We start from the raw sequence: 25,413 nt of genomic DNA on the forward strand, positions 1-25,413 counted from the left end.
CGAGTTTCTCTTGGCCGCGATTCTTCCCGTTTGGCCACGGGCCGGTCAACGAAGAAGCCATTGCGCACTACGATGACGTGATTGCTACTATGCATGAAAACGGCATTCATCCCGCTGTTACATTGTTCCATTGGGACACCCCGCTTGCCATATTCAACGAATATGGTGCTTGGACCGACCGTCGCGTTGTCGATGACTTCTTCAGTAAGTGTTACTGTACAAGGTGCAGGTGAGATATAGACTGACTTGGTATACCCGTGTCTAGACTATGCCAAGTTTGTCATTACACGATATGACGCCTACGTCGATGAGTGGTTCACCATCAACGAGCCTCAGTACTGCAACTGGCAATACGCGGGTTACCCAGCAGGCGAATATTACCCTGCACCAAACGGCGTCACTGGCGGCAATGAAGCCCGCTTCTTGTGCGGTCATCACACTCTGCTTGCGCACGCGAAGGTGGCCAAGTGGTATCACGAAGAATTCAAAGGTCGGGGCCGCATCACGTTCAAGAACAGCGGAAACTACTATGAAGCCAACAGTACGAAGCCAGAAGACGAGGTCGCACGCCAGCGAAACTTTGACTTTAGCATTGGCTGGTTTGGCGGACCATGGACAGATGGTGACTACCCTCAGTCGCTCAAAGACACACTTGGCGACCTATTGCCCGAGTTCACGCAGGAGGAGAAAGACATGATTAAAGGGTCGTGCGACTTTTACGCCATTGACCCCTACTCGAGTTTCCTAGCTTTTGAGGTTGGTGGCGGGCTGGAGTCGTGCACAAGCAACCGCTCACACCCAGCCTTCCCCGACTGTGCTGGCTCAGCAAGTGTGGCCCCGAACGGCTTCCCCATCGGTCCTGCTGCTGACCCAGCCATGTCTTGGTTCTACTCGGCACCTGCAGGTGTCCGTCGGTTTCTGAAGCACATCACGCAGGTCCTCTTCCCTTCGATCCCGGACATTGTCGTCAGCGAGTTTGGTTTCGCGGAACCTTTTGAAGGACGGTGGGAGAATTTGAACCAAGCCACATGGGACTTGAAGAGGGCAGACTACTTCCAGCAATACCTAGACAACATCCTGCTGGCGATACATGAGGACGGTGTCAACGTGACAGGAGCATGGGGGTGGTCGATTCTGGATAATTTCGAATGGGCGCTTGGCACGTCGGTTAGATTCGGAGTGCAGTACGTGAACTACACGAGTCTTGAGAGGACGCCCAAGGCTAGTCTGTTCCAGTTCCTGAACTGGTTCAAGGAGCATGAGGCGGGTGGAAACGCGACGATGAGAATGTAGACAAGATTCGGAACGAATAGAGGAGTGCAACGAACCATGGAGTGCAAGTAGGGCACGGGCAGATATGTTGTTCTGGAAATAGGCCAGGGCTGTTGGGTGGATTTGATGGTTGCGGTTGATTGTACGGCAGCGTGCAGACCGTGGTGCTCAGTGTCGACCAGCCAGCATGATAGCGCGTTTCTGGTTTCACATGACGTGTTTTTTCTTGGCAACCTTTGCAAGCAGACACATTGGGGTGTAGAGACGGCGCTTTTGCCGCGGGAGTAGACGCGAGCAAAGGGATAGTGAGCACTCTGGCGTATGCGTGGGCAGTGCCATGTCTGGTGTGTGTGCTAGCTCGCTTTCTTATCGCGCGATTAGGTCCCTTGTGACAAGAACGGCTCCACCCGGTATCGTCTTGGTGCGCGTGCCTGCATCTGCATTCCATACAAGAGCCTGTAACCATGCTCTGTTGAATTCAACTCAAGTGTAAAACGTGTCTGCTTTGGATGTTCCGGGGATCCTGTGATTGCTACCGCGTTGGGTGACCTATTACACCTCGCGGCTGCCACTTGGCATATGAGCTTGACGCATCCGGTTGCGCCTAGGTCCCCAGCTACGCAACCTCGATAAACTACTACCTGACCACCACAAAGGCAACGGTCAGAGGCTGCTGCAGCTTCTACACGGCCGTGCATCCACACTCTGTTTATAGGCGCAGCTCCAGGACTTGTGCCATCACCAAGGGTCCAAGGTCCAAGGCCCCAACAGCGGCATCGTCATCCCTCGGCTCGCGACATCGCCAGCTGCTCCAAACCTCCGAGCTACCTGGAGCCACAACGACTCCACGCGCACTCCAGCACACGACCGTGTCTTCGCCCGGAACTGCCTATGCCACGCCCCTAATCCCAAACACACAACGCCCTGCTCGGCACAGCGCTGCCACCAACCCATACCCGCGTCATTTGCGGGTAACCAGACCCAGCGTTCGTCCTGGCAGACGAAACCGCCCCAAACTCTCCCTCCCCAATCGCCTCCGACCGCCCATCCACCCCGAACTCCCCCGCTTCTTCTTCTTCCCCAAGAATCTCTGCCCCTCCCACCCAAGCCGCGCCCTCCACTCGATCCGCGTACCCACCGCACGCCACCACTATCCCGTCCCAACTCACTCCAGCCGGGAAGCGCAGGCACAGCTTCTCTGGTAGTGACGAAGCCGACGAAGAAGAGTCTCTGACAAGCGGAACCAGAGGCAGCCTATCCCGTCACATCTCAAAGCGCAGGCGCAGACAAGGCGGGAAGATGCGCCTGGACAACGATCACTCCAAATCATCACAATCACCATCGCGCAACTTTGCAAACGGATCATCGCAATCATCAGGGCCTAGGTCACCCCTGGCCAAGGGCGCCAATGGGAGTACGCATGGCAGAAACGAGAGCAATGGCTCGTACACGAATGGAGGGCCGGTAGCGGCTGGGGGGGCAGTACCTGCCACCTTCTTCGGCCACGACAGGGAAGAAGTGACGCGGATACTGATACAGAGCCTGACCGACCTGGGCTATCACAGTGCTGCGGGCGCATTGTGCAAGGAGAGCGGCTTCCAGCTCGAAGGACCGACGGTTGCGGCATTTCGAACCTCGGTGTTGAACGGCGACTGGGAAGAAGCTGAGGAGCTGCTGTTTGGGTCAAGTACATTGGATTCTGGCGGCGGTGTTGGCTTGGACCCACCGTACGGAAAGCCGTGGGACAAGTCAAGATCACGGCCAAACTCGCAGCGTTCTGTTGGCTTGACCCTGGCCGAGGGCGCAAATCGCGAAGTCATGCTCTTCTGTCTGAAGCAGCAAAAGTACCTCGAGTTACTTGAGCGGAGAGACCTAACCAAAGCGCTTGCGGTACTTAGACAAGAGCTGACACCGCTCCGTCAAGATGTAGCCAGGTTGCACGCGCTTTCCGCGTAAGTCTTCATCCCCATGACCACACAGCACACACAGCTAACGCCTCATAGACTTATGATGTGCCAATCTGCCGAAGACCTCAGGAACCAAGCTCAATGGGACGGCGCTTGTGGCGACTCGCGGATGCACCTGCTCTCTGACCTCTCCAGTAAGCACCACATGACACATCTCGATAATCTGACTAACGTGCAGCAGAATCAATATCACCCAGTATTATGATTCCCGAACACCGGTTATCCGTTCTGTTAGATGAGGTAAAAGACAGCTGGATCGCAAATTGTCTCTATCACAATACGGCTGCCTCGCCCTCTCTCTACCTGGACCATAACTGCGAGAGAGACGATTTCCCAACAAAGGCCGTGCTTGACTTGAGGCATCACAAGGACGAGGTATGGTTTTTGCAGTACTCAAATGACGGCACGAAACTCGCGTCATCAAGCAAGGACAAGACAATCATCATTTACGAAACCAATACCTACAAGGTGCTACATCAACTCGACGAACACCAGGACTCTGGTATCGCATACCTTGCTTGGAGTCCTGATGACACAAAGATTATAACATGCTGCTCGCAACCAGAGAACTCTGCGCGGATATGGGATGTCAAGGTAAGATTGAACAGATTTGTCTAGGGGCCTTCGCTAACGCCAACAGACCGGCACGTGCATACAATGCATCAGCGACTTTACCTACCCGTGCACCACAGCAGCTTGGGACCCTTCCGGTTCGCGGGTGATTATCGGATCACAAGATGACAGTATGGGTTGTGGTGTCTGGGATCTCGATGGCCAACTAAAGCACAATTTCTGCGATGACGGAAAGCTCCGCGTGAACGATCTTGCCGTCTCGGCCGACGGACAGCGATTAGTCGTCATAACCGAAAGCTCCATTGTTGTGTTCGACTTTGCAAGTTACGAAAAGATTGCCGAGTTTCAGCTCGATGATACCAAGTTGACAAGCGTCACCATCAGCCAAGACTCGCGACATATGCTGGTCAGCATGAGCCCTGATCAGATCAAGCTTATGGAAATTGACACCGGAGACGTAATACAACGCTTCGAGGCCCATGTCCAGAAGCAATTTATCATCCGATCAGCATTTGGTGGCGCGGACGAGAACTTTGTAGTAAGCGGTAGTGAAGGTATGTGTGCATGGTCTCTTGTCCCAGGATTCAATCACTAACGCGCCTCTGTAGACTCGCGGATATACATATGGCGTTCCAACGGCCTCCTCATTGAAGCTCTTGATGCACATCCCGGCTGCGTCAATAGCGTAGCTTGGCACCCCAAGGATCCCACTACATTCGCCTCCGCTGGTGATGATCACCGAATAAAGATTTGGAAGCCAGCTTCAGCGTCCCCTATACCATCAGGCAGTGGCTCAAGTAACGGGTACGGAAGGTAGAACTGGCACATAGCCTGGCGTGGTACGCATGTACGGTTTCATGAGCGATTGGTAGATGATGGCTTGTACGATGGAAAGCTACGTGTTCTGTTGCATTACATTTGGCGTCAGATTGTGCATGGTTCATATGTGTGCTGGCTGCATGGTTATTCTTGGGTACGTGGGTTGTGTGCAGCATTTTTCGGACCATTCGTTGCTCGTGCTCCCCCTTCGATATGACGTATGTTATTATTATTTAGATACTGTATCTACTGCATCATCTATTCTTGACTGGATGGCTCTCCATGTACATGAAACACCTGCATCTCTTCATTCAATTCTTTGTATGATAGTGTCTAGATGCTGCTTCCGCAAGGTAGCCTGGATTCCTCTATTCCTTCACATCCCTAGCTCGCTCCTCTCAATCACATCTTCCCTCTCCTTCTGATACCTTGCCCACATTGGCCCAACAAGTGCATAGTCCCCCATTGCATCCGCCTTGCGCTCCCATATCCAGCTTTGTCGACCCCCTTGATTCATTTGTAGCGATCGCCTCGCAACCCTCTGCTCACCCACCCACAGCTCTTCCAGTGCCCCAAGACTGCCAAAAGCCAGCCGCGCAACCTCATTCTCAGCCACGACCCTCCTTTTCTCGTTGCTTTCCCATAACTCCCGCCTTGCTGCTTCAGTCTTGCATTCCATGACGGCTCGTTTCCAGATCCCCCGGTATCCCATGTCTAGATACTCGATCTTGCTGATTTGCAGTGTCTTGAGCTGCTTCAAGCATTGTCCTAGGATACGCATCATGGATGGGACGTCGGCTCGGTAACAGTATGACTCACTGCGCAGCACGAGATGACGGAGATGCGGGAAAGTCGTGGTGAGAAAGGTGAGTTCGGGAAGAGACCAGCTAGCGCTTCCATCGAAACTTCTCAGGCCCTCTGCGCACTTGAAAAGCGAACGGCCGTCGTCGTCGTCGTCGTCGTCGTTGTCTCGCAAACCTGGTGACGGCATGGTTTCGAACAAAATCTTCAACTCGGTATACTTTTCCATCGCACAGTCCTCTCCATCTCCTTTCCCTCTTAGCACCAGGGACTTCAAATCAGGACAGTGGGTAACTAGAAACGCAGCACTGCTATTCACAGTCAATGTTTCCACTCCTCTCAACTCAAACAAGTCAGAACTCAAAGCCGAAGAACGGTCGGTAAAAGCAGTCGAGAACATATCCAAACTCCGGCTCATCATTCTCACCTCCAATCTCTCTAGCCGCGGCAAGCTTCGCACAAAAGTAAATAGATCGATTGCATCACTGCTGGATACGTAGGCGCCCGAACACCACCACCACAGACTGCCGAACATGTCGATCTTCAGTGTTCGGACGTGATGGTGTAGATGGGGTGTTGAGGTGCTCGAGTCAAGTGCTTTGAGTGGGGCGGTGATGCGTATGGTCTTGAAAAGCTGAGGGGCGAAGAGATTGTAGAAACGACGGTTTGTCAGGGAAAGTTGTTTCCAAGGAGTTTCGTCGTGGTGGTGTCTGAGGAAGTCGCATATAAGGAGTAAGACGTCATCGCAGAGGTCAGGCAGCGTGAGTGCTTTATGGAACGTTGAGATTTGTGGCTCGTTCATCAAGCTGTCGATCCGTGCAGGTCTCGTTTTGGGTGTCATTTGGTCCATTTTGACGTGGACAAGATTGGGGATCTGAGTAGAGTTGTAGATATGTCATCGGGTTCATGATCCTAATCATATTAACGAAGACGGGGATGTGGAATGGAGCTAAGAAGCTACCCCACGTTCTAATACACACTCGTTACTCGAAGAGGCTAGACCTCTTGGAGCTCTCAGATCGGCTTATCAGCATTCAGCAAAGATCGAATGGGAAGGTGCAAGTAGACTTGTATTGTTATCCGAACTATTGCTGTCAATCTAATCTTTTACTGTCGTTAGTCATAATCATAAACGTTATTCGTATCAGTCGTATCGTCTTTGGCTTCGCCGGTCCTAAGCAAGGCACAGATGCCCACCACTCCACTTTTCTTACACTTTCAAGTCATTCTTGGGTATACGCAACATGCAACAGTTAGGTCCAAAAGGAAGCATCCAACGCCTTGGAATCGCGAAACCAGTGCAGCTCTCAAATGACGCGGACTGTTCCTTTACCTTTCCCGAGGTTCTGGGAAGAAGATATCAACATATCCCTTAGTCGATCTTCGGCTTTTGTTAGCTCTGATTGGCTGTTTTGGTCGAGACGCGATGGCCGGGGCCATGGCAGCCATGATTTGATGGAGCCCAAGGTGCCCGAACGCGCTCGAGAGGCTGGGAGATTCCGCGCAGATGCCCCACGTTGGTATGAAGAAGTTCTTCGGGGTGTAGCAATCTGGGGCCGAGCATTCGACGAACCATCGGCGTCCCTGGCGATGTCCTGCGTCGCCAATGAAGTATCTAGAGAAAGATGCTTCGATGCTGTAGGTGCGGCGACGGTAATGGCTGGATGTGAAGACGAGGTCGAGGCTTGAACTGCCCAGGCCGGACCAGTGTTTTGAGCTTGGAGCTGTTTGGAGCTGCCCGCCTCTTGCTCCCGGAAAGTGTCACCATCTATGGCTTTTCTCTTGCCACTACCACCACTGATGACACTCTTCAGACTGCCGTATGCTGACTGACTACGCTTCTTACTTCCTTCTGCCCTACCGTCTTGCGCCAGCCTTTCACTGGAGCTGCTTGCTTCAGGCACAGCCATGAGGGTGTTGTCTGCAGCAGTCCAGCCTTGGCTGATTCTGTTTAGACGACCTCGTCCCACCAAGGCTCCTGTGCTGGCAGCCCATGCCGGACCCCCACTCGTTATCTCTCCCTGTGGTGGTAGATGGGAGTCGTACTCGTCAGCCAGGCTCATTCTGCTTCGGGCGCAAATCTCGGCGATGGCATCGATGGCGTCTCTAATCTCAGGGTCAACGGCGCGGAGGATGGCCGAGAAGGAGAAGTCGTCGGCAGAGGGCAGTTGCTCGGTCCTGCCTGCCAGACCGGCCGACAGGGCTGAAGCGTGATGCTGAGCATTCATGGCAAAGGAGCGTGGCGTGTTGAAGCCGGAGCCAGGGCGCGAAGCGTGCCGTGACGCCGAATAGGTGCGTACTACGACGGGCTGGCTGGTGACGGTTGTCCGGCTAGAAGTCGACTTTGCCGACTTGCTCTTGGAGGGCGACGAGTGGAAGGCAGGAGCGTTGAGGGCGCGCAATGCGGCAGACTGCGTGGGCGGGATTGTGTTGGTCAGGGTAGTCGTTGCACTGGGCACCGAGCCCGAGCTCGCCGTCAGGTCAGAGGCCGTGGTGGTGCCTTCTGGTGCATCCAGTGGCTGCGAGTGGGCGAGGACGGGTTCGCTCGACAGGATGGGCCGGGCACTGAGGGTGGACGAGGTGTTGTTGCCCAAGAGGGTGGAAAAGACGCCCAAGGGCACCGACTGTCTGGCCGTCGCAGCAGGCGTCAATGGCTGTGGGATTGAGTTGGACTCGGCGGTACCTGAGCCGTGCTGCTGCTCATGGCTGGCCGGAGGGGCAGAGCTGGGCGGGACGTGTGGCGCGTCCGAGGGAACGCGCGGGTCGTTGGACATGCCGGACATTGTGGACTCTGCCTTCTGTAGCTGCAGGTCAATGCATTGCCGCTATGCAACGCCGTCTGAGTTGTTGGGTGAGCTGCCGTGATCGCGAGGGATGCGTTGGCGGCCGACGCGGGCCACGCTTGGCCCTACATTTTGTCCTACCACCCACCCGGCCGCCCTCATTGGGCCGTCGTCACACTAGCCTACACATACCCCGACATGTCAAGTCCCTTGCTCCTCACTTGCACCGTCCCCAGTTGCCCACACCACAGTCTCGAATGAGTTTTCTTGTGGCTAAGATGCGTCACATCGCTTGCGACTCCCCGACCTGTGTCCGACCATAGCCCTTGCTGCACCATAGTCCGCCTGTTCATCACAGGGAGAAGGTGACACATGTAGGTCCTGCGTAGAGACGGCCACTATGTTCCTCAAGAGGTATTGCACATCTCAAAACAGCATCCTGTCGTCTGCTTCTTCCTTCACTGCCTGTGCACACACCAGATCCTTTGCCTGCCCAAGCTCGTGTCTCAACCAGAGCACCAGCCCACCATACCCTTCATCCAATATCTGCATCTCGGCCTTGATGTTGAGCATCAGCATCGTCTGCAGTTCCTGCCTCCACTCCGGCTCGGCACCCGAGTCGCTGCATACGTTCCACTCCAGCATTCGTGCTGCTTTAGTGCGGTCGCGCGCTGTCAGTCGCATCAGACCCTGAAGTTGAGGCACCACACTGGCATCTGTGTGCTCTTCGCCTACCGGAGTCCGGCTCATGTGGTGACTCTTTACACCAAGCCAGCGCATGTTGGGCAAACCCGGCGCAGTCGTATCAGCGGGTGTGACATCCTCATGAGCAAGGCGGTACGAGCCATACTTGTACGTCGACAGGATGGCAATACCATCAGGATCAAGATCCACAAGAGCGTACATGGGGATGTGAGGGGCGCTTTCCGCTACCTGATTCAACAACTTCCGTGAGGCAACGTCGGGATAACCCTTTGCCTGTAAAGGGCATTAGCTGACTTCAACAAAGAACAATCCAACTTACAGTTAATACAAGTCCTTCCGAACCCAAGGTATGCCACTGTGGTGAGCTCTTCAAGAATCTGAACGTGGCCTGGGTTTGCGTCAGCGATAGTATACGAGAGCGTGCAGCATCAGCCATACCTCTTTTTCGATGACAAGAACCCAATGTACCTCTGTCAGATCTAAACTGTCATTCGCACTCAGATTGGGAACGATGATACCCTGTCACATTGTCAGAGACGTATCACAAGTGAACGGCACTGTCTAACCTCGTCGCTCATGCCACTCACAACATGACCGTCATGTCGGGTTAATCTAAAGTTCCCGGCTAATAAGCCCCTTGCAGCAGCAGTCTAAGAGAGCATATTAGCTGTGCTGCGGCTCATGCCACCGAGCTTCGCGCACCACATTCAATTGGGACCGGGTGATGCCGAGAGTACAAGCCAAGTCGTCGACGTATCGATCGACGACTGACTGCTTGATGAAGAGGTCCGGATGGCGGTAATACATATCTCTGCATAGCGTCAGATCGCATCCTTGGCGTACAGAGTCGACATGTACCTCTTCGTCATGACCGTGTCCGCGATGAGGCCAGAATGAACAAGTTCCAGGATGCGAAGCAGCACAGCTATGCGAGTGTCAGTCCATTCTGATCATACCTGCATATGTGTACCCACTGAAATTCCATGCCTCTTGCGCACTTGCTCCAGGGAAGTTGATATCGCGTTCTTTGGGTTCTGGAATTATCGCTCTGCCATCCGATGAAGTGGCCATTCGTCTGCGAGATAGGGCTGCGCGCGATTTTAGAGTGATGGTCAGCGCTTCATGCTCGTCTAGCAGAGCGTCCACAATCATCTCTAGCATTGCTTCAACACGAGCGATCACCCAGTGTCTGCACAGAGATCAGCTATAGTCAGCTCAGCTACGAAGATTGATGTACCTATCGCGTATCGGTCTCCAGGTAAGATCAGTTTGATAGTGCTGGCGTTCCTCCTGAGAAGATAGGACAGTACCAGTCGTTGGAAGTGTCGACTCTAAGCTGTTCGATGTACCCCACAGCAAAGCCTCCTCTCTGTAAGTAGCGAACAGAAGCTCATCTTCGGAGTCTTCCGATAAGGCATCGTCCGGAGCAATTTGCATGTCAAACTCGCCAAACAACATGTCGTCGAAATCGCTCGTATCCATGGCGGGACCATAGAATAGCGGGAAACGGCCTCGCAAATTTGGGAAACTCCTTCAAGCACTAGAACGCAAGTGATTGATTATTGGGACTCGGCAAAGCACGCGCAATGCATGGTAGTGTTGGGACGAGGAAGCCATTGACAGAACGCGTGTTTGATGTGTGAGTACTGTCATCGGGTAGGCACGATACGCACAACTACATGCACAGAAGGCAGGACCACCCCACGTTTTTTCACAACTAAACCATAATGATGCAACTGCTTCGATCATTTGGGGCATCGTCTGCCGTTGAGATGGTGCTCAAGGTATCGATGTTCGTGTCCTTTCCGCCCTAACGCTAAGAGGAAATTAGAACATGAAATCGCTAAAGTATGTCCATTCGAACAGTCAGCCCCAGTCCAACTTTCCCGCGCTAAGCCCCCGAAAGTCCTAGTCGCGCGCGCCTTCCACGCGCTGCGCGTCGCGCTTTCCACCTCCGCGTCTCCTCCCGCATCAACGTCCACTACCACTACCACCTTGTTTGTTCAACCTCGACACAACTCCGCCAATCGAGCGCCAGATCCAAACTTCCGATTCCTGGTAGATTCGCAAAAGCCCGCAGGTTCTACTATCAGCAGCCAGAATACACTATGGAGGACCCCACGCCCGTTGCGCCAGTGCCCCAGAAACGTCCACACGAGAACGACGACGCCGAGCCTTCCATCTCAACCCCAGTCAAACAAATTCACTCAGACGCTTCTTCACCACTTTCAGTTCTTTCAGTCCAAACCCCGTCACCCTTGAAGAGCAGTGCTCCGAGTTCAAACGCCCCAGACAACAGCAATGTTTCGGCCCCAACCACCTCGCAGCCGGCCAAGAGACGAAAGTTTACCTCACAAGAGAAGGAAGCTCAACGTCTAGAAAAGGAAGCGAAAGCCAAGGCACGAGAGGAGAAAAAGGCACAAAAGGAGGCAGAGGAGAAGGTCAAGGCAGAGCAAAAGGCACAGAAGGACGAGGAGAAGCGGAAGAAGAATGAAGAACGGGATGAGAAGAAGCGTCTTAAGGAGGAGGAACAACAACGGATAGAAGAAGAGAAGGCAAAGAAGGCACGGGTACGTCCATCGTCGCCTATGAATAGCGAACTGAGCAGCGCTAACTCATGAATAGTCCCAAATGAAGCTCAACGCCTTCTTCGTGAAGCCAAAGGCGGGAACCAGCCCAGGACAGGCCGTGGTAGCTTCATCCCAGAACCCCACTGCTTCATCCATATCTTTAACCAGCGTATCTGGAGTCGATACTAATTTGACCCCTCCATCCCCACAGAACATGGCTGTTAGGAACGCACAGTCAGACTACGAGCGATACTTTTTGCCCTTCAACCTTCCTCCGCACACGATCCTTGCGTCTACAAATCCCCTGTTAGACGACCCGGAACGGTTGGAAGCTGCCCGGACACGGCTGGAGAACATTATTGCGCAGAAGAGCACTGGTACTGAGATTATTACACGAGAGTCATTGGTGTCTTCTCTTCCAAGACGAACCCAGCGGACCCGCAAGACTGCGACCATCGCGGAGGTCCTCGAGCGTGTAAACGGCTCATCAGACCAGCCCATTGACCTGACTGCAGACAAAGGCCCATTGGAAATGCTCAAGGACATTCCGATGAAGTACATCCACTTTTGCAAGGACGTACGACCACCATATTACGGTACATACACCAGGCCATACACCGATGTGGAGGCTTCCCGACTCGCACGGAATCCTCTTGCCAAGGTCCGACAGGACACTGACTATGATTACGACTCTGAGGCGGAGTGGGAGGAGCCCGAGGAAGGAGAAGATCTGGATTCCGACGGAGAGGACGATAACGAAGACGAGGCAGAAGATGACATGGACGGTTTTCTCGATGACGAGGAAGACCCACAACTCAAACGACGGCTCATTAGTGGTGATCTGGTTCCTGTCAGCACTGGCTTGTGCTGGGAGGACGCAGAAAGAGTGTCCAGGTTGAACGATGGTTCCGATGCCATCTGTACCGATTTCAAGGATTTCAGGATGGGTTTCCTGTTGGATCCGCAAATGAGCTCGATCGACCCGTTCTCCACTGCATACTGGGCGCCAGACCCTACGACAGTTTCACCTGCTGCCACTGTTGCAAAGAGAGACGGCTCTACCAGTAGCACTATGAACCCGCCTCGAGCGCCTCTGGTTCAACGCTCCATGAACGGTTTGCTCAACACGTTGAATGGTCCGCAAAAGTCCGCCGCAGCTACTTCGACCAAGCCTGCGAAAGCCAAGCGACTGGTACCCACCGAGCAGCTGGCGGCTTTCAAGGCAGAGATTGAAGGTAAAGATCTGACCAAGATTGGTATGATTGAGGCGCTGAAGAAGGCTTTCCCAAAGTTACCCAAGGATGCTATTAGCAATACCTTGAGTGTAGTCGCGGCAAGGGTAGGCCCCACTGAGAAAGAGAAGAGATGGGTGCTTATCAACACCTGAGCGTCGCATCATCAACAGCGCATTCGGGTTAGCCCTTTGATTTTCACTTGTCATGCATACACCTTTTTTCCATGTGTATTAGTAACGTACCTTGTCAACTACTTTGGGTGTTATGGGATAGTCATTTAGCATAGCGGGTGGTGGAGTATACGGTCGAGGCTCGGGTTTCAGGTGTTTGTGAGCTATCAACAAGCGATGTTTGTGCTTTTCAACAGTCGAGCCGGGGGCGCACGTTGTGAGAGAACTGGAGTGTCAAGCGTATCTTTGAAGCCTGAACAATGCCATCAAGGGCGCGAAGTGACGCTGAAGAACAAAGGCAGTATGATTGTGGCGGGAGTCCAGTGGGTGAGACGAGCAGGTAATACCTACATTACCCCTTCAGATGCTGTACGTATTGTAAGTCTGAATGGTTTATTCTGAACGGCCACTAGAGTAAGCTGCAAATCTGAATGTAGACGCTTGGTCGTTCTTGCAAAGTATCCGTGAGACGCACTATGCAACAGGCGAAGGACTACGCTATTTGTGATTTTCCATAGCAGAACCCGTGAACTGCATAGTCACCGAATCATTTGGCCGACCATGCTGACTCGTCCAAGTATGTACTAGGAAACAGGTGTTCTGGATGCACCGCTTCAAGTAAGCAACAAATCCCGAAAAAAGGGCAAGGGATAGCGTGCGGGGAAAGCGTGCGGCGTGCGGAAACAAGCCAGTACATCGTGGCTATTTCCGAGTTTACACCTTGTTCCCATCGGAACCTCTCCCAGCGGGTACGCAATCTATCTGCTCCAGGTATACAAACTTTGTGAGCGCAAGGGTAAGAATAGCGAGTGGTGCTGACCCACAGATGCACCAAAGACCGTGCGGACGGGCGCTTGGGTACTCGCGAGGTGATCTTGTCCAATCAACCCCATCTTGTAGACGCTCGCTATATTTAGTGCGGCGACCTCCAACGACAGCCCAATCATCGAGGCCTATGCGACGGTGAAGCTTACGTCCGGAGGGGGATCATCTTTGTTCCCCAAGTACCTTTCTATTCGAAGCGCCAACACTGCACTTCCCTAGGCCGTGGTACTTCCACAACAGCATCAGCAGGCGCTCTCTACATCCGTCCTGTCCCGTGCGGCTCCAGACGGCGCCCCGGGAAGCAACTATGCGCTACCAACAGAAGCAAGGTGGGTATCTCCGCATGTAAGAATAGCTGAGCCGTCGTCTGACTGGCTGAAGGTCTGCATGCTCATCTTAGTGTATCAGTATACAGAGGATGCAGGCCTACAAAGACACCGTACCGCCGCCGGAACCTCCGCAACTCGAGTTTGAGACGTTTCGTCATTGTCGTCGTTCATCTTCGCCCGTCGGTGTTGTAAGCAATATCCAGCACATTGCTACTTGACCCTCAGCTTGCTGGATTCAAGCTTCTTTCGTCAACCATTATGCCGTCTTTCGTTCTTTACCTTTCCGCGACTGTGCTGTTCATTCAGTCCACAGTCGCTTCAAACTGCACCAAGAAACCGATATATGTCGATATCCACAAGCGGGCCGTACACGATTCGTCAGTATTCCAATATGGATCCTTCATCGGACTGGGAACACCAGCACAAAATCACAGCCTTTGGCCGTCACTACAACAAAATCACATCTCTTTCGCGTCAAGCAACTACTGCAAAGACACAAACACGACACTTGAGAATTGCGATAGAAATACAGGGGGGTTCTTTAACGATCGAGATTCGGATAGGTATGTGTGACTGCAGATATGATGGCTGACCTATCAGCTGACGTGCAGAGTAGTTTCGAGAAGGATGATAATTTCCAGACCTTGGATGACGACCAGCAAGGATTTACAGGATTCTTTGGCCGAGAGACCCTACGATTATATACACATTACTTCGAGACAGACGGCGCGTCACAGACGTTACTACAGAACACCACCGTAGAAGTCGCGGAATCAGGGTCAATCACCCCTGGAAGGGTTGGTGTGGGACCCTCTTCAACAGTACTACGGGATCTTGTTGCGCAGGACATCATCGCTGGTGAAACATACTCGCTCTATATTGGTCAGGGGTTTGAACGAGCTGGAGGTGCAGTCAATGGCAGCAACGTTTTTGGAGGATACGACTCTGGTCGTTTCACTGGAGAACCGCACAAATATCCAATGAACACCAACAACCCAAATCCGATGAGCGTTCGGATCAAAGACATTGTCATCACCAACACGAACGACAACGCGAACGTATCACTCTTCGACAACACAGTCTTCACTGACATGAACACGCGGGCGGAGGACTTTGAGGCTCAGATCACGACTAAACAGTTTCCGTTTTCTCTACCCTACCAGATTACCCAAAACTTCATCAAGCAACTGGGTGCTGAACAGGATAACAAATGGGGTGACAACTCACTGAAGTTGAAGAACACTTTCAACGGCTCGCTCTCAATCGTGCTCGAAGATGGCTTCACTGTTACGCTCCCACCAGAAGTCCTCATGAACGCTTCCAATATTACGCCTATACAGGATCGCGAGGAGTCGGCCGAAACGCCATTCTACCTCGGCACCGCTTTCCTAGGTCAGGTCTACCTGATGGCCGACTACGAGACCAACAACTTCTTCCTTGCTAAAGCTATCCAAAAGAACAACATGGTCATGCCAGTCACCTTCTGTCCCAAGTCCACCCCTGTAGCCTACGAACGACCCAAACAGTCCGCATGGCAAAGCCAAGGCCTTATCGGCGCTGTCGTTGGTGGTGTCATAGGCGGTATTGGCATAATTTGCGCAAGCTACTGTATCTGGATAACATGGATGCGCAAGAAGGATGAGCGGAACCTGAAGCGAGAGTTGAAGCGAAACTCGCAGAGAAAGATGGAGCAGATGGACATTGAAGAGGCACAGCCAAAGTTCGACCCACCGCCACGGAGTGTGAATGCAGCCAAGGCCATGTTCTGGAGGAAGAACAAGCCTGGATTGACTTTCTGAGGCGGGCTGTTTGAGTTTGTCTCTTTAGGTGTTATCTACTATTCATTATACCCAGGGCTGATATTGTGTTGCTCATTTAAATCATGCGTCATCTTTCAATGCCGATATTGTTTGTATCTTTCACGTCCATGGGAAGTTTATCAGGACCAATAAGGATTGGTTGTAATTTGACGTCCCAAATAGGCAATTCTGTTATATCATCAATCATAGCAACTTTCAGCCAGGCCAGTAGCCCGGGTTGTAATGAACCATAACACGATCATCTCTCAACCAACAATCGGGTAATTAGCGTGGATGGTGTCGATTGCAGCACGCCTCACGAACCGCATTTGAATGCAGGTGAGAATCGCGACGTCGCCCATATCGAGTGCTTGTTTACAATATGGTACAAAGTGTGGGAGTGGTTTTTGTACAAGATGGAATTGCGTCCAGGTCATGACTCCGGTGCGAAGCTAAAGCCAAGGGGAGCGAGTATCTTTTCTTGCACAACCTTGTTGGCTACTTCGCCGCCACGCTCGAGTGCTACCGCTCCCACAATGGCATATAGGGAAGTCATGAGGACAGTCTCAAAACCGGAGCCTTGAAGGTTGTCCGCCTGGAAATTGTTAGCCTGCAAACGAGAGCGCCGTTTGTAGTCAAGCATACCCTCTTGGGTGTCCACCGAGTGACCCTGTCCAGATGGTATCGCTCTGCTATGGGTGCTAGCCGTGACTTGCTCAGCACCAGGCTCTCTGCTTCGTCGGTCAAGCCCTGCAGCCCGTTCAAGGCGGGGTGTAGGTATGGTTTACGGCCGTACTCATCGCTGACTGGTGCACCGTTGGAATCTCTCGGCCATTGGTTTTCTTGTGGCGAGTTTATGAGTGCTTGTGATGTTTGTAGTTCGACAATCCTCCGCCCTGCCCATTTCATTAGCCGCCGCCCTGCCCGCCTTCAGGAATATTCACACATACCCAAGTATGCCAATCGGTCATTGAATCCTCTCCTTCCGTGATCGAAGCTCTTGTGTGTAACGGCCAACCACTTGACGTCTTCGCCCAGCATCTTGTCTCCTCCGGGGCCCAACATGCGTATGTAGGCATCGTCCAACTTTCTCGGGTCGTCGTTGACTTTGTGAAAGCCACCTTTGGGTGCCGGTCGTATCCTGTAGGGGGCCATCATCCGCGGGGGTGTTTGCTGCCATCGCGGTCTGTCCGCAGTTTCTGTGTCATATTCGCTGGATCTCGATGGGGTGGTGCTCGAAAATGCGCATGCGGAGGTCCGCACGATGCATGTTTTTGATGTTTGCGCGGGGCGGAGTGATGACGAGGCGGTCGAGACGAGTGATTGGAGCGGTCGTTTGGAAGCCATTGCAATACTTCCAAGGGCTGGTTGAGGTACAAGAGGCGTGATTGGCGGGCGGCGGACACGATGCTGCTGGCGGAGGTGAAGTTCGCATCATCGAAAAGTTGCGGCACGCGAATCGCGCTTTACCGTATCCATGCTAGCCCCAGTCGCGCCTACCGCTCCCCCATCTTGCGCCCCCGATACGCGACTTCTTCCCCCTTGCTGCGCTTCGTTTGGGTCGTCATGGCGAGTCTGGGTGGCTCCAAGCCGCTGAAAGAGTTGCTGGCCGAACAACTGCCCAAGGATGTGCCCATTACCTTCTACCACTACTCAACACCGCCGTCCAAGTCCTCTGCCCTGTTCTCCGCGCCTCCGCATGGCAAGTCCGAGCGCACATACTGTGAGTCGCATACGCTGGCAGCGTCGATAGTGCCCAAGGATGCAGCAGCCTCAGCATTACCCGAGGAGCTTCTCATACTTGCCATCGAAGTCTTGATCTACACCACGAGAAACCTCACCACCATCTTCGTCTCCAAAGCCGACTCGACAGGTTATATATCTGAGCTGCAATTGCCGCGAGCCCAGTCCTCATCGCCTCTGAAAGCTATTTGCGGCACGTTTGTATCTTGGCTCGCAAGAGAAAGACAGAGGGAAGGAAAGAAGCTGGTTGTGTCACTGTTCGCGAGGGCACAGGATCAATACCTGTTCCCAGCAAGCATCGAGAACAAAAACAAGCACGTTCTTGATGATAGAGGCTTGGTAAAATGGTGGTGCAGAGTGCTCGATCCAATCATAGCGGAGTACAAGGCCGAAGAAGAAGGGAAACCCTTCGCTGAACGGCTGGTGGAGGGTCAAGGCACCGAGACAAACAGCACACCAGTACAATCCGAGTCCACAGCGAAAGGGTATCTCGTGATACCGGGCTTCGAGCCATACGATACACTGCGATACGTTCCTCCGCCCTCCGAGCCCAACACACCTCGGCGCTGGGCCACTACACACCCACTCCTACAGATCGCTCCATATCCTGCCGCCCCACCACGGTGCCTGGTACCACATTTTCCAGACGATCCCAAGGCTCGATTCCTAGACGAGCTAGACGAGGAGCTCCCCGATCGGGGCACAGATACCATGGTAGCAGATGGAGGCACACCGTCGAGAAGCAACGGGCAATGGAAGAGTGTCAAGACGCTCGGCCAGTTCTGGGAGTTTATGGCTTTCAGGCAAGAGTGCTCATCAGGGCGGATAGTGGGTTTCATATGGGTCGTTATAACACCGCCCAAACCTTCGATACCCGAAGAAGACGAGGACATGCCGTCGCAGCTGTCAGCGTCACAGTCGTTCTCACAACTCAACTCGCAGGAGAGCATGCCCAGTCCTAAACGGCGGAAGCCAAGTCGACGGAGACAAGAGGCTAAAACCAGGTATGGACCAATACCATTAGTTCTGCCGAAGATCAAGACTAGCTCGTCAAATCTATCTACGTTGTCAAACATGTCTTCAAGCTCTGCCAAGACTCTACCTGAAAATAGTCCGTACTGGAAGTGGCCGGCTTCCTCGCGTGGGACCATCTGTTTCTCGCTCAAGAACTACGACCGCGCACACGAAGTCCTCCTACAACAAACATTTGCGAATCGAAAGGCAGCAGCGCGGAGCACGAGGAAGTGGAAAGAGGAAATTGCTGTTCTCGGCGGCATGGAAGAATGGGCTTTTACAGTAACGGGAACCAAGGAATACGCAACTGCAGCGAAGCCCGCAAGTGCAACAAACGGCGTGACACCGACAATGGTCATGGGTGTACGCAAGAAGAGGAAGCCCGATGTCCCATCAAAGGCGGCAGTTGGAGCGGAAAAGTTGGCGGAACCGGCGCAAATTCTAGGAGACGGCACAGTCAGGAAGAAGGCAAAGATTGAGCCGACACCCATTACTGATGCAAGTGCTGCAAATGGTGTGAATACCTTGACCGCCGGACTTGTGCGCAAGAAGCCGAAAGTTTAAACCCATGGTTTGTGAAGCTCTTGACATTCAAACTTGCCACAACATTTAGGATTCGGGAAATAGAGGGGTTTTAAAACAGGTTTATTTGGGTTTGGCTGGCGAGGTTGCGCAGCGAGTTGCTTCTAGTAGCTTACACGTGGGTCTTGACGAATATGGTATACGGACATAGTGGTGCCACGCTCTGGTCTTGTTTACTTCACATGAGCTACACAGTATGGATAATCTTGATGTTAGAGTTTCGTCAGACATGAAGTTGTTGGCGAACGTGTATTAATGTAACTGTTGAGATATCTACATACTTGATCTTCACAAGCAATGTCCCTGGCGGTGGAGCCGGACCGCTCGGCGGTGCAAACAATCGCATGATCAACAAAAAACTAGGATCCAACAATTACAGCACGCCTGCTTCTTGGCCTAAATCTGTCAAAGAACTTGCCCCAAGACGTGTTCCCAAAGGAGGCTGTCGCGTGGTGTTTGTCTTGGCAGGTCGTCACTTTCTGGTTCGAAGCTCCGCAACCTCCGTGCCGTGAGATTCGTCAACATCCCACCCTCACTCTGACCCTACGACACTTTTGCGCATGCTTGTCGCGCCCGACTTCGCGACAGGAGAAGATGTCTCCATGTTGCGTACCATCATCGCCACCGGCTGTCTGATCTGGTGGGTCGTGGTCTGGAATGTTTGCGCCATCGGCTTCGTTCAACTCTTCCGCTACTACTGGAGGAGGCCTCAGCCGGCAACGTGCGTCACGACATTGAAAGACGATGAAGTCCCTCGAGTCACCGTTATACGGCCAGTCAAAGGCCTCGATCCACGATTGTACGAATGCCTCGCAGCGACCCTCCGCCAGACGTACCCCAAAGACAAACTGAACACCGTGTTCTGCGTGCCCGAGCGATCCGATCCCGCCTTTCCGATTCTCGAGCGCTTGTGCAATGACTTTCCGGACGCTGATGTGCAAATGTTGGTCGAAGAAGAAGATCCGCTGCTGATGAAGGACAATAACGCACTGGGACCCAATCCGAAGATCAGAAACATGAGTCGTGCCTACCGGGAGGCCAGGGGCGACATTGTATGGGTACTTGACTGCAACGTCTGGGTCGGCAAGGGTGTTTGCGGGCGATTGGTGGACCTGTTGTGTGGCTTTGGACAGGACAAACATGGCAACAGTAAGAAAAAGTACAAGTTCGTGCACCAAACGCCTCTTACGGTCGACCTCGATTCGCAAGGTCTCTCGCTTCAGGACAGAAAGGAGTTGCTTGGAGGAAAGCCTGAATCTGCTGCACAATCGACAAATATCGCGGCAAGCTCATCCTCGGATCCTCGCAACCACTCGGGAAGTACCATCAAGAAGCTGCTGCAGCGCGGTGGCGGACGTCTGGACGAAGCTTTCATGTCTTCTGCCCACGCCAAATTCTACCAAGCCATTAACACCGTCGCTGTGGCACCCTGTATCATGGGCAAGAGTACCATGTTCCGTCGGTCCCAACTCAACTATGTTACCTCGTCGAATCCAGAACGCGCTCCCGGTATCGATTTCTTCTCTGACAACATCTGCGAGGATCATCTCATTGGCGATGTGCTGTGGAAAGAACCTCAAGCTTTTGAGAAACGAGATTACAAACCAGAATTGGGGACCAAGAAGGAGACCTGGGGCAAGCATGCTATGCTTTTTGGTGACTTCTGTTTCCAGCCAATCAGCCATACATCTGTCATGGCCTACTTGCAGCGTCGCATTCGATGGTTACGAGTACGGAAGTTCACGGTGACTTTGGCGACGTTTGTGGAGCCAGGAACCGAGAGTCTTCTTTGTGGGCTATATGGCGCCTACGCTCTAACGACACTACCCTTCTTCCACGACTTCGGCATCAGCTCGACCTGGACCTCTTTCTTCCTCATATGGCTTCTGCATCTATCTGCATGGTGTCTGGTGGACTATGTCCAATACTTATTACTTCACTGCGCAAAGACTGTCGAAATCGATGCCGACACACCTGATTTCGTCTTACCCCAGCGATCAGGCTCTGCATACCACCGCACCGAAGTTCTTGAACCTCTGCTTGGCAACAAGACTCCAAGTGAGCCAAGTCTACTTGATGGTGCGAGAAGAAACTTTATAGACTTTCTATTTGCATGGCTTGGCCGCGAGTTCTTTGCATTACCTGTCTGGATCATTGCGTTTTGGGGCGGCGTTACTGTGGAATGGCGAGGCCGGAAGTTCTGGGTCGGGCTAGACATGAAGGTCCATGAGATATTGCCTCAAGTGAATGAAGCCAAGAAAGACAAAGGCAAGAAGCCTTAGCAGTTTATGTGAGTCGGGTTAGTTCCTGCATAGCATGTAGCCATGAAAGCATTTTGGGCGTTTCCACGACAGTACAGATATAATTAGACGTATGCATTGATATCCAGGTGGTAAATTGGGTCTTTATTAATCAAGAGTAAGTATGAACAAACTAATCCTGTCGTGCAGGGTCTAGCTGGATGCCTCCTACAATACCATCAATATCAGTCATGACGTCTGGCGTGAGCTTGTCCAAGACCTTGAGGGCTGCACAGTTGTCCACCACTTGCTCCGGTCTCGAAGCACCAGTAATCACTGCAGAGACATGCGGGTTCTTCAAGCACCACGCCAGCGCCAGCTGGGACTGGCTAATGCCCAACTTATCTGCAATGGGCTGTTTCTACGTTAGCGAAGACGCATCAAAATATACGAGGGTTTGACCTACCTTCAATTTCCTTGCGCTGTTGATCATACCACTCCACTCATCGTTTCCATATCGATCGCGCATTCCACTGACGAAGCCATCCTTTCCTTCGGCGAATCTTGAACCCGCTGGCGGTGCATCCGGACTATCGTTGTACTTGCCACTCAGCAGCCCAAACTTTAGCGGCGAGAATGTAGTCAGACCGAGTCCGAATCGTGCGTACAAGCGCTGGAATTCACTCTCAACCTTCTTCCTCTCGAGCAGATTGTACTGCGGTTGCTCCACTATCGGTGCAATGAGACCCAACTGCTTTGCTATTCCGCATGCCTCGGCGATCTCATCTGCGGACCATTCAGACGTGCCCCAGTACAGCGCCCACCCTTTTTGCTCAATCACATGGTTGAATGCGCGGACTGTTTCTTCCATGGGCGTAAGACGGTCAGGACGATGCGCATACACTATGTCGACGTACTCCAAGTCCATGCGTTTCAGTGATGCACGAAGTCCTTCGATAATGTGTTTGCGTGAGAGACCATGGTTGTTGACAAGTACCTCGCCATTCGCGCCGCCCCAGTTGAGTTTTGTGGAAATGACAATGTCGTTGCGGTTCCATGCAAACTTCTTGATGGCCTGGCCCATGATGATCTCGGAATGCCCACCAGCGTAAGACTCGGCAGTGTCAAAAAACGTGATGCCGTTGTCATATGCTGTCTTCATGATGGAGAATGTAAGTTCTGAGGTTATAATCAGTTGAGTAGCTGGTAAGCGTCAAGATAGAAATCACCATTTTCGACATGGCCACCGAAGCTGCGTTTCATTCAATCAGTATGTGAATACAGATGGACGGAGAGTTGAACTTACGTGAGCCAACCGCCCAAACCGAGTGCAGATACATGCAAGCCTGAGTTACCTAGGCGGCGGTACTGCATGCCAGTTTTGCGAGGTTCCTCCCAAGCCATTGTGCGTGTATTTGGACAATTTCGTGATTGTGTGTCAAAGGCTCGATTTCGTTGTATACCGAAGTAAATGTGCGTCTCAAACAGAGCCACCGTTACAGTCACACGTTCTACCAAGGCTCTCCAAATTTCTATCGACTACACCCAAAGCAGCAATTTCTCCATGCAGAGCGGTGCCGGCGATAAAGCCTCCCATTTCGGACGGTAAATCCCCTTTTGGGTGGTCACGTTGGTGGTGAGCTGTTGAGGTCTTGGCATTCGCGGTTCCAGAATGACTTACGAGAACGTGGATAGTCCAGACGTCGTCATTGAGTCCCGTAATCACGACATGCGGTAGCTCTGGGGAATAGTGGGGCGTTGGAGAGAAAGTGGGTCCGACTAGAGACGTCTTCATTCAACACGACGGCTCTCTGCAGCCGACAAGAGGACGCATAGTCGGCATCCGCCTAATCTTCGGTTTAGCAAGCCTGAGAAATGCATAAGCAACAAAGAAAAACACTAATGAGATGTGCAGGCATTCAGAACGTACTGTCCAAAGACTTTCGCGTGAGAGCAGCGCCCGTTGAACATCAGAACACTCGCATCGAGAATTGGAATTAAATCTCGGATGAATCTCAGTTACCAGTTACAGATAGTCCCGAGCGGCTGAATTTCGGTCGGCAGATCGATTGGCGAAAGCATGTGATTGTTGCAACCACAGCCCGTACAGATGTTACCTACTAAGCACGTCGATCCTGACTAACCGCCTAACATCGTCGGTGATATTTCCGGGACCAGACTAGAGCGTGAACCTAAAGTCCAACCGCTTGTTGCCGTCCTCCTCACGCGCAACAATGTCAGCCTGGTAGATAGCCTTCTCCTCGGAAGTCATTTGTTCCCATTTCTCTTGCTTCTTCCTGTTCAGTCGCATCAGAGCCCATCGTTGAACGAGAAACGTGATAACACTCAACGCGCAGATCGACACCAGCACTTTGTTACCCTGTTTGTAGTACGGACTGTCGTATTTGCGGTAGATCTGTGAACTGATCAAAGATCCAATCTGCACGATAACGTTGTACGTTGCGGCCGTAATCGCTCGCTTCTTGACATCGAATGTATTTTCCGAGATCCAAGACGAGACCAGAGGATGGAAATATGGGTAACCGGAGATCAGCGTGATTAGGGAGAAGCGGCCCCATTCGCGGCCTCCGTCGGGTAGCGTCAAAAGGGCGACTAGGAGCGGCATGATCCAGAACTCTCCAAAAATGCAATGGAACGTGCGTTCGTTGAAATAATCGCTCGAATATGCTAGGGCTAGCATGGTAATGACTTGAAGCGCAGCGGACGGAATGGTCAGCATATTGGAGTCGAACGTGCTAAAGCCGAGACGCTTGAGCGTAAGAGTAAGGTAGCCTTGCACCGGCGACGCAGGAATATAGGCAATCAGGCCGATGAAGTACAGACCCCACATGGAGGAGTCAGACCAGGCCGCGCGGATGTCCTTGAATGTGGCAGGCTCTTTGAGAGCCGTAAGACCTTTTGCTGGATCGTCTCGAAGGATGCGGTTCACCATAACTAAACGTGGGCGTCCGAAGTCAGTGTATGCCTCATATGTGTAGTTTTTACATGGAAACTTACTGATCTCTTCCCGCTCGGTGTACCAGCCCTTACGCCAAAGTACGTTCGTGGTTGAAGTCGGCGATGTGGGTAGGTACAGATATGATACCACGGCAATTACGACCGTCAAGAGACCTTCGAGGAGGAAGAGCCAAAACCAGCCAGGCTTTCCGCCGACACCTCGCATCTCCAGGATTCCGGCTGCGAGCAGTGCGGAAATAACACGAGCGATGTTGAGTGTGGACCAGAAGGCTGCAAGACGTATGGATAGCTCCTTGGACTTGTAGAAGTAGGTCGCAAACAAGATAACACCAGGGATGAAACCACCTTCACAGAGTCCAATAGCTGCGCGACCCAGATAGAATGAAGTCCGGTCGTGCATCCACGCCTGACCCCAAGATGCAGTTCCCCAAGCGAACATCATAGTTGGAAGGATGTACTTGAAGCCATATCGCTTCGTGAGACTAGACAGGAGCATAGTCAGACAACAGCTGCAAGGCGATTTTGATTTCACTCACAACTGGACCGGAAACTCGGCAGTAAGGAAGCAAACCAGTTGGATGGTTGTGCCATTGTTGTAATCATCGGAAGTCAGACCAAGATCGGTCAGGAGATTATCCGCAAGCGCATTCGATATATTTCCACGATCGAGCTGCGACAGTCAGTATTGGTGATTGTGTTACGGAGTATATCAACTTGCCTGCAGCCCGAACATCATCAAACAGAGCCATGTGAGCAGTCGTAGGTCTGTCTTCCGTACAACACGGCGTTCTTCCTCAACGGTCCAGCTTGCATGGGGGTCGAAGCGGTGTCGGCCTTCGTAGCTGTCGTGTGGAGGGACGATGTCCGCAAGCTCCTCTCTGCCCACGTAGGCTGATGCTTTGAGCGAGTTGGCATCATCGATACCCGTCGTGTGCGGGGCAGCTTCGATATCGTTACCCATGTTTAGGGGCTGTGGTCGTCGACTCAACACGAGTTCTACGAATGGA

The 25,413-nt window shown here is 52.6% G+C and overlaps 10 protein-coding genes across 10 annotated transcripts in view; 5 read left to right on the top strand and 5 right to left on the bottom strand.

Moving 5' to 3' along the window:
* The window catches only part of ACET3X_003095 (uncharacterized protein), a gene marked incomplete at both ends in the record, with an annotated part of 29,520 nt that extends 24,891 nt beyond the window's left edge, over window positions 1–4,629 (top strand). The window contains 5 exons of the mRNA XM_069449910.1: window positions 2,252–3,224; window positions 3,276–3,373; window positions 3,421–3,833; window positions 3,880–4,366; window positions 4,421–4,629. Of these exons, the coding sequence (XP_069309642.1) occupies window positions 2,252–3,224; window positions 3,276–3,373; window positions 3,421–3,833; window positions 3,880–4,366; window positions 4,421–4,629 (2,180 nt within the window). The remainder of the gene's footprint in view (window positions 1–2,251; window positions 3,225–3,275; window positions 3,374–3,420; window positions 3,834–3,879; window positions 4,367–4,420) is intronic.
* Window positions 4,630–6,494: 1,865 nt separating this feature from the next.
* ACET3X_003096 (uncharacterized protein) lies at window positions 6,495–8,304 on the bottom strand. Its single transcript, XM_069449911.1, has one exon. It carries the CDS (start codon window positions 8,213–8,215, stop codon window positions 6,740–6,742), a length of 1,476 nt encoding a protein of 491 aa, XP_069309643.1. The 5' UTR covers window positions 8,216–8,304; the 3' UTR covers window positions 6,495–6,739.
* A 337-nt stretch (window positions 8,305–8,641) lies between these two features.
* ACET3X_003097 (uncharacterized protein) lies at window positions 8,642–10,402 on the bottom strand (the record flags this gene model as incomplete). Its single annotated transcript, XM_069449912.1, has 8 exons — window positions 8,642–9,193; window positions 9,240–9,308; window positions 9,359–9,439; window positions 9,487–9,570; window positions 9,623–9,731; window positions 9,779–9,845; window positions 9,895–10,109; window positions 10,158–10,402. 8 exons carry the CDS (start codon window positions 10,400–10,402, stop codon window positions 8,642–8,644), a joined length of 1,422 nt encoding a protein of 473 aa, XP_069309644.1.
* Window positions 10,403–10,863: 461 nt separating this feature from the next.
* On the top strand, window positions 10,864–13,340 carry ACET3X_003098 (uncharacterized protein). The gene is made up of 2 exons (XM_069449913.1): window positions 10,864–11,490; window positions 11,546–13,340. Exons 1-2 carry the CDS (start codon window positions 11,029–11,031, stop codon window positions 12,875–12,877), a joined length of 1,794 nt encoding a protein of 597 aa, XP_069309645.1. The 5' UTR covers window positions 10,864–11,028; the 3' UTR covers window positions 12,878–13,340.
* A 591-nt stretch (window positions 13,341–13,931) lies between these two features.
* ACET3X_003099 (uncharacterized protein) lies at window positions 13,932–15,848 on the top strand (the record flags this gene model as incomplete). The annotated part of the gene is made up of 3 exons (XM_069449914.1): window positions 13,932–14,049; window positions 14,129–14,612; window positions 14,666–15,848. The coding sequence occupies exons 2-3, from the start codon at window positions 14,308–14,310 to the stop codon at window positions 15,846–15,848; spliced, it is 1,488 nt and encodes a 495-aa protein (XP_069309646.1). The 5' UTR covers window positions 13,932–14,049; window positions 14,129–14,307.
* A 289-nt stretch (window positions 15,849–16,137) lies between these two features.
* On the bottom strand, window positions 16,138–17,251 carry ACET3X_003100 (mitochondrial 54S ribosomal protein mL57). Its single transcript, XM_069449915.1, has 3 exons — window positions 16,799–17,251; window positions 16,494–16,744; window positions 16,138–16,443 (listed from the first exon to the last, which is right to left on the bottom strand). The coding sequence occupies exons 1-3, from the start codon at window positions 17,193–17,195 to the stop codon at window positions 16,282–16,284; spliced, it is 810 nt and encodes a 269-aa protein (XP_069309647.1). The 5' UTR covers window positions 17,196–17,251; the 3' UTR covers window positions 16,138–16,281.
* A 163-nt stretch (window positions 17,252–17,414) lies between these two features.
* Window positions 17,415–19,169, top strand: ACET3X_003101 (uncharacterized protein; the record flags this gene model as incomplete). The annotated part of the gene is made up of 1 exon (XM_069449917.1): window positions 17,415–19,169. One exon carries the CDS (start codon window positions 17,415–17,417, stop codon window positions 19,167–19,169), a length of 1,755 nt encoding a protein of 584 aa, XP_069309648.1.
* Window positions 19,170–19,747: 578 nt separating this feature from the next.
* Window positions 19,748–21,469, top strand: ACET3X_003102 (uncharacterized protein; the record flags this gene model as incomplete). Its single annotated transcript, XM_069449918.1, has 1 exon — window positions 19,748–21,469. The coding sequence occupies one exon, from the start codon at window positions 19,748–19,750 to the stop codon at window positions 21,467–21,469; it is 1,722 nt and encodes a 573-aa protein (XP_069309649.1).
* A 151-nt stretch (window positions 21,470–21,620) lies between these two features.
* ACET3X_003103 (uncharacterized protein) lies at window positions 21,621–22,831 on the bottom strand (the record flags this gene model as incomplete). The annotated part of the gene is made up of 4 exons (XM_069449919.1): window positions 21,621–21,842; window positions 21,894–22,606; window positions 22,657–22,679; window positions 22,734–22,831. 4 exons carry the CDS (start codon window positions 22,829–22,831, stop codon window positions 21,621–21,623), a joined length of 1,056 nt encoding a protein of 351 aa, XP_069309650.1.
* Window positions 22,832–23,606: 775 nt separating this feature from the next.
* On the bottom strand, window positions 23,607–25,367 carry ACET3X_003104 (uncharacterized protein; the record flags this gene model as incomplete). The annotated part of the gene is made up of 4 exons (XM_069449920.1): window positions 23,607–24,382; window positions 24,446–24,888; window positions 24,943–25,076; window positions 25,125–25,367. The coding sequence occupies 4 exons, from the start codon at window positions 25,365–25,367 to the stop codon at window positions 23,607–23,609; spliced, it is 1,596 nt and encodes a 531-aa protein (XP_069309651.1).
* Between the last annotated feature and the right edge of the window lie 46 nt (window positions 25,368–25,413).

Source organism: Alternaria dauci, chromosome 2 (assembly GCF_042100115.1).
Source record: "Alternaria dauci strain A2016 chromosome 2, whole genome shotgun sequence".
Classification (NCBI taxonomy): domain Eukaryota; kingdom Fungi; phylum Ascomycota; class Dothideomycetes; order Pleosporales; family Pleosporaceae; genus Alternaria; species Alternaria dauci.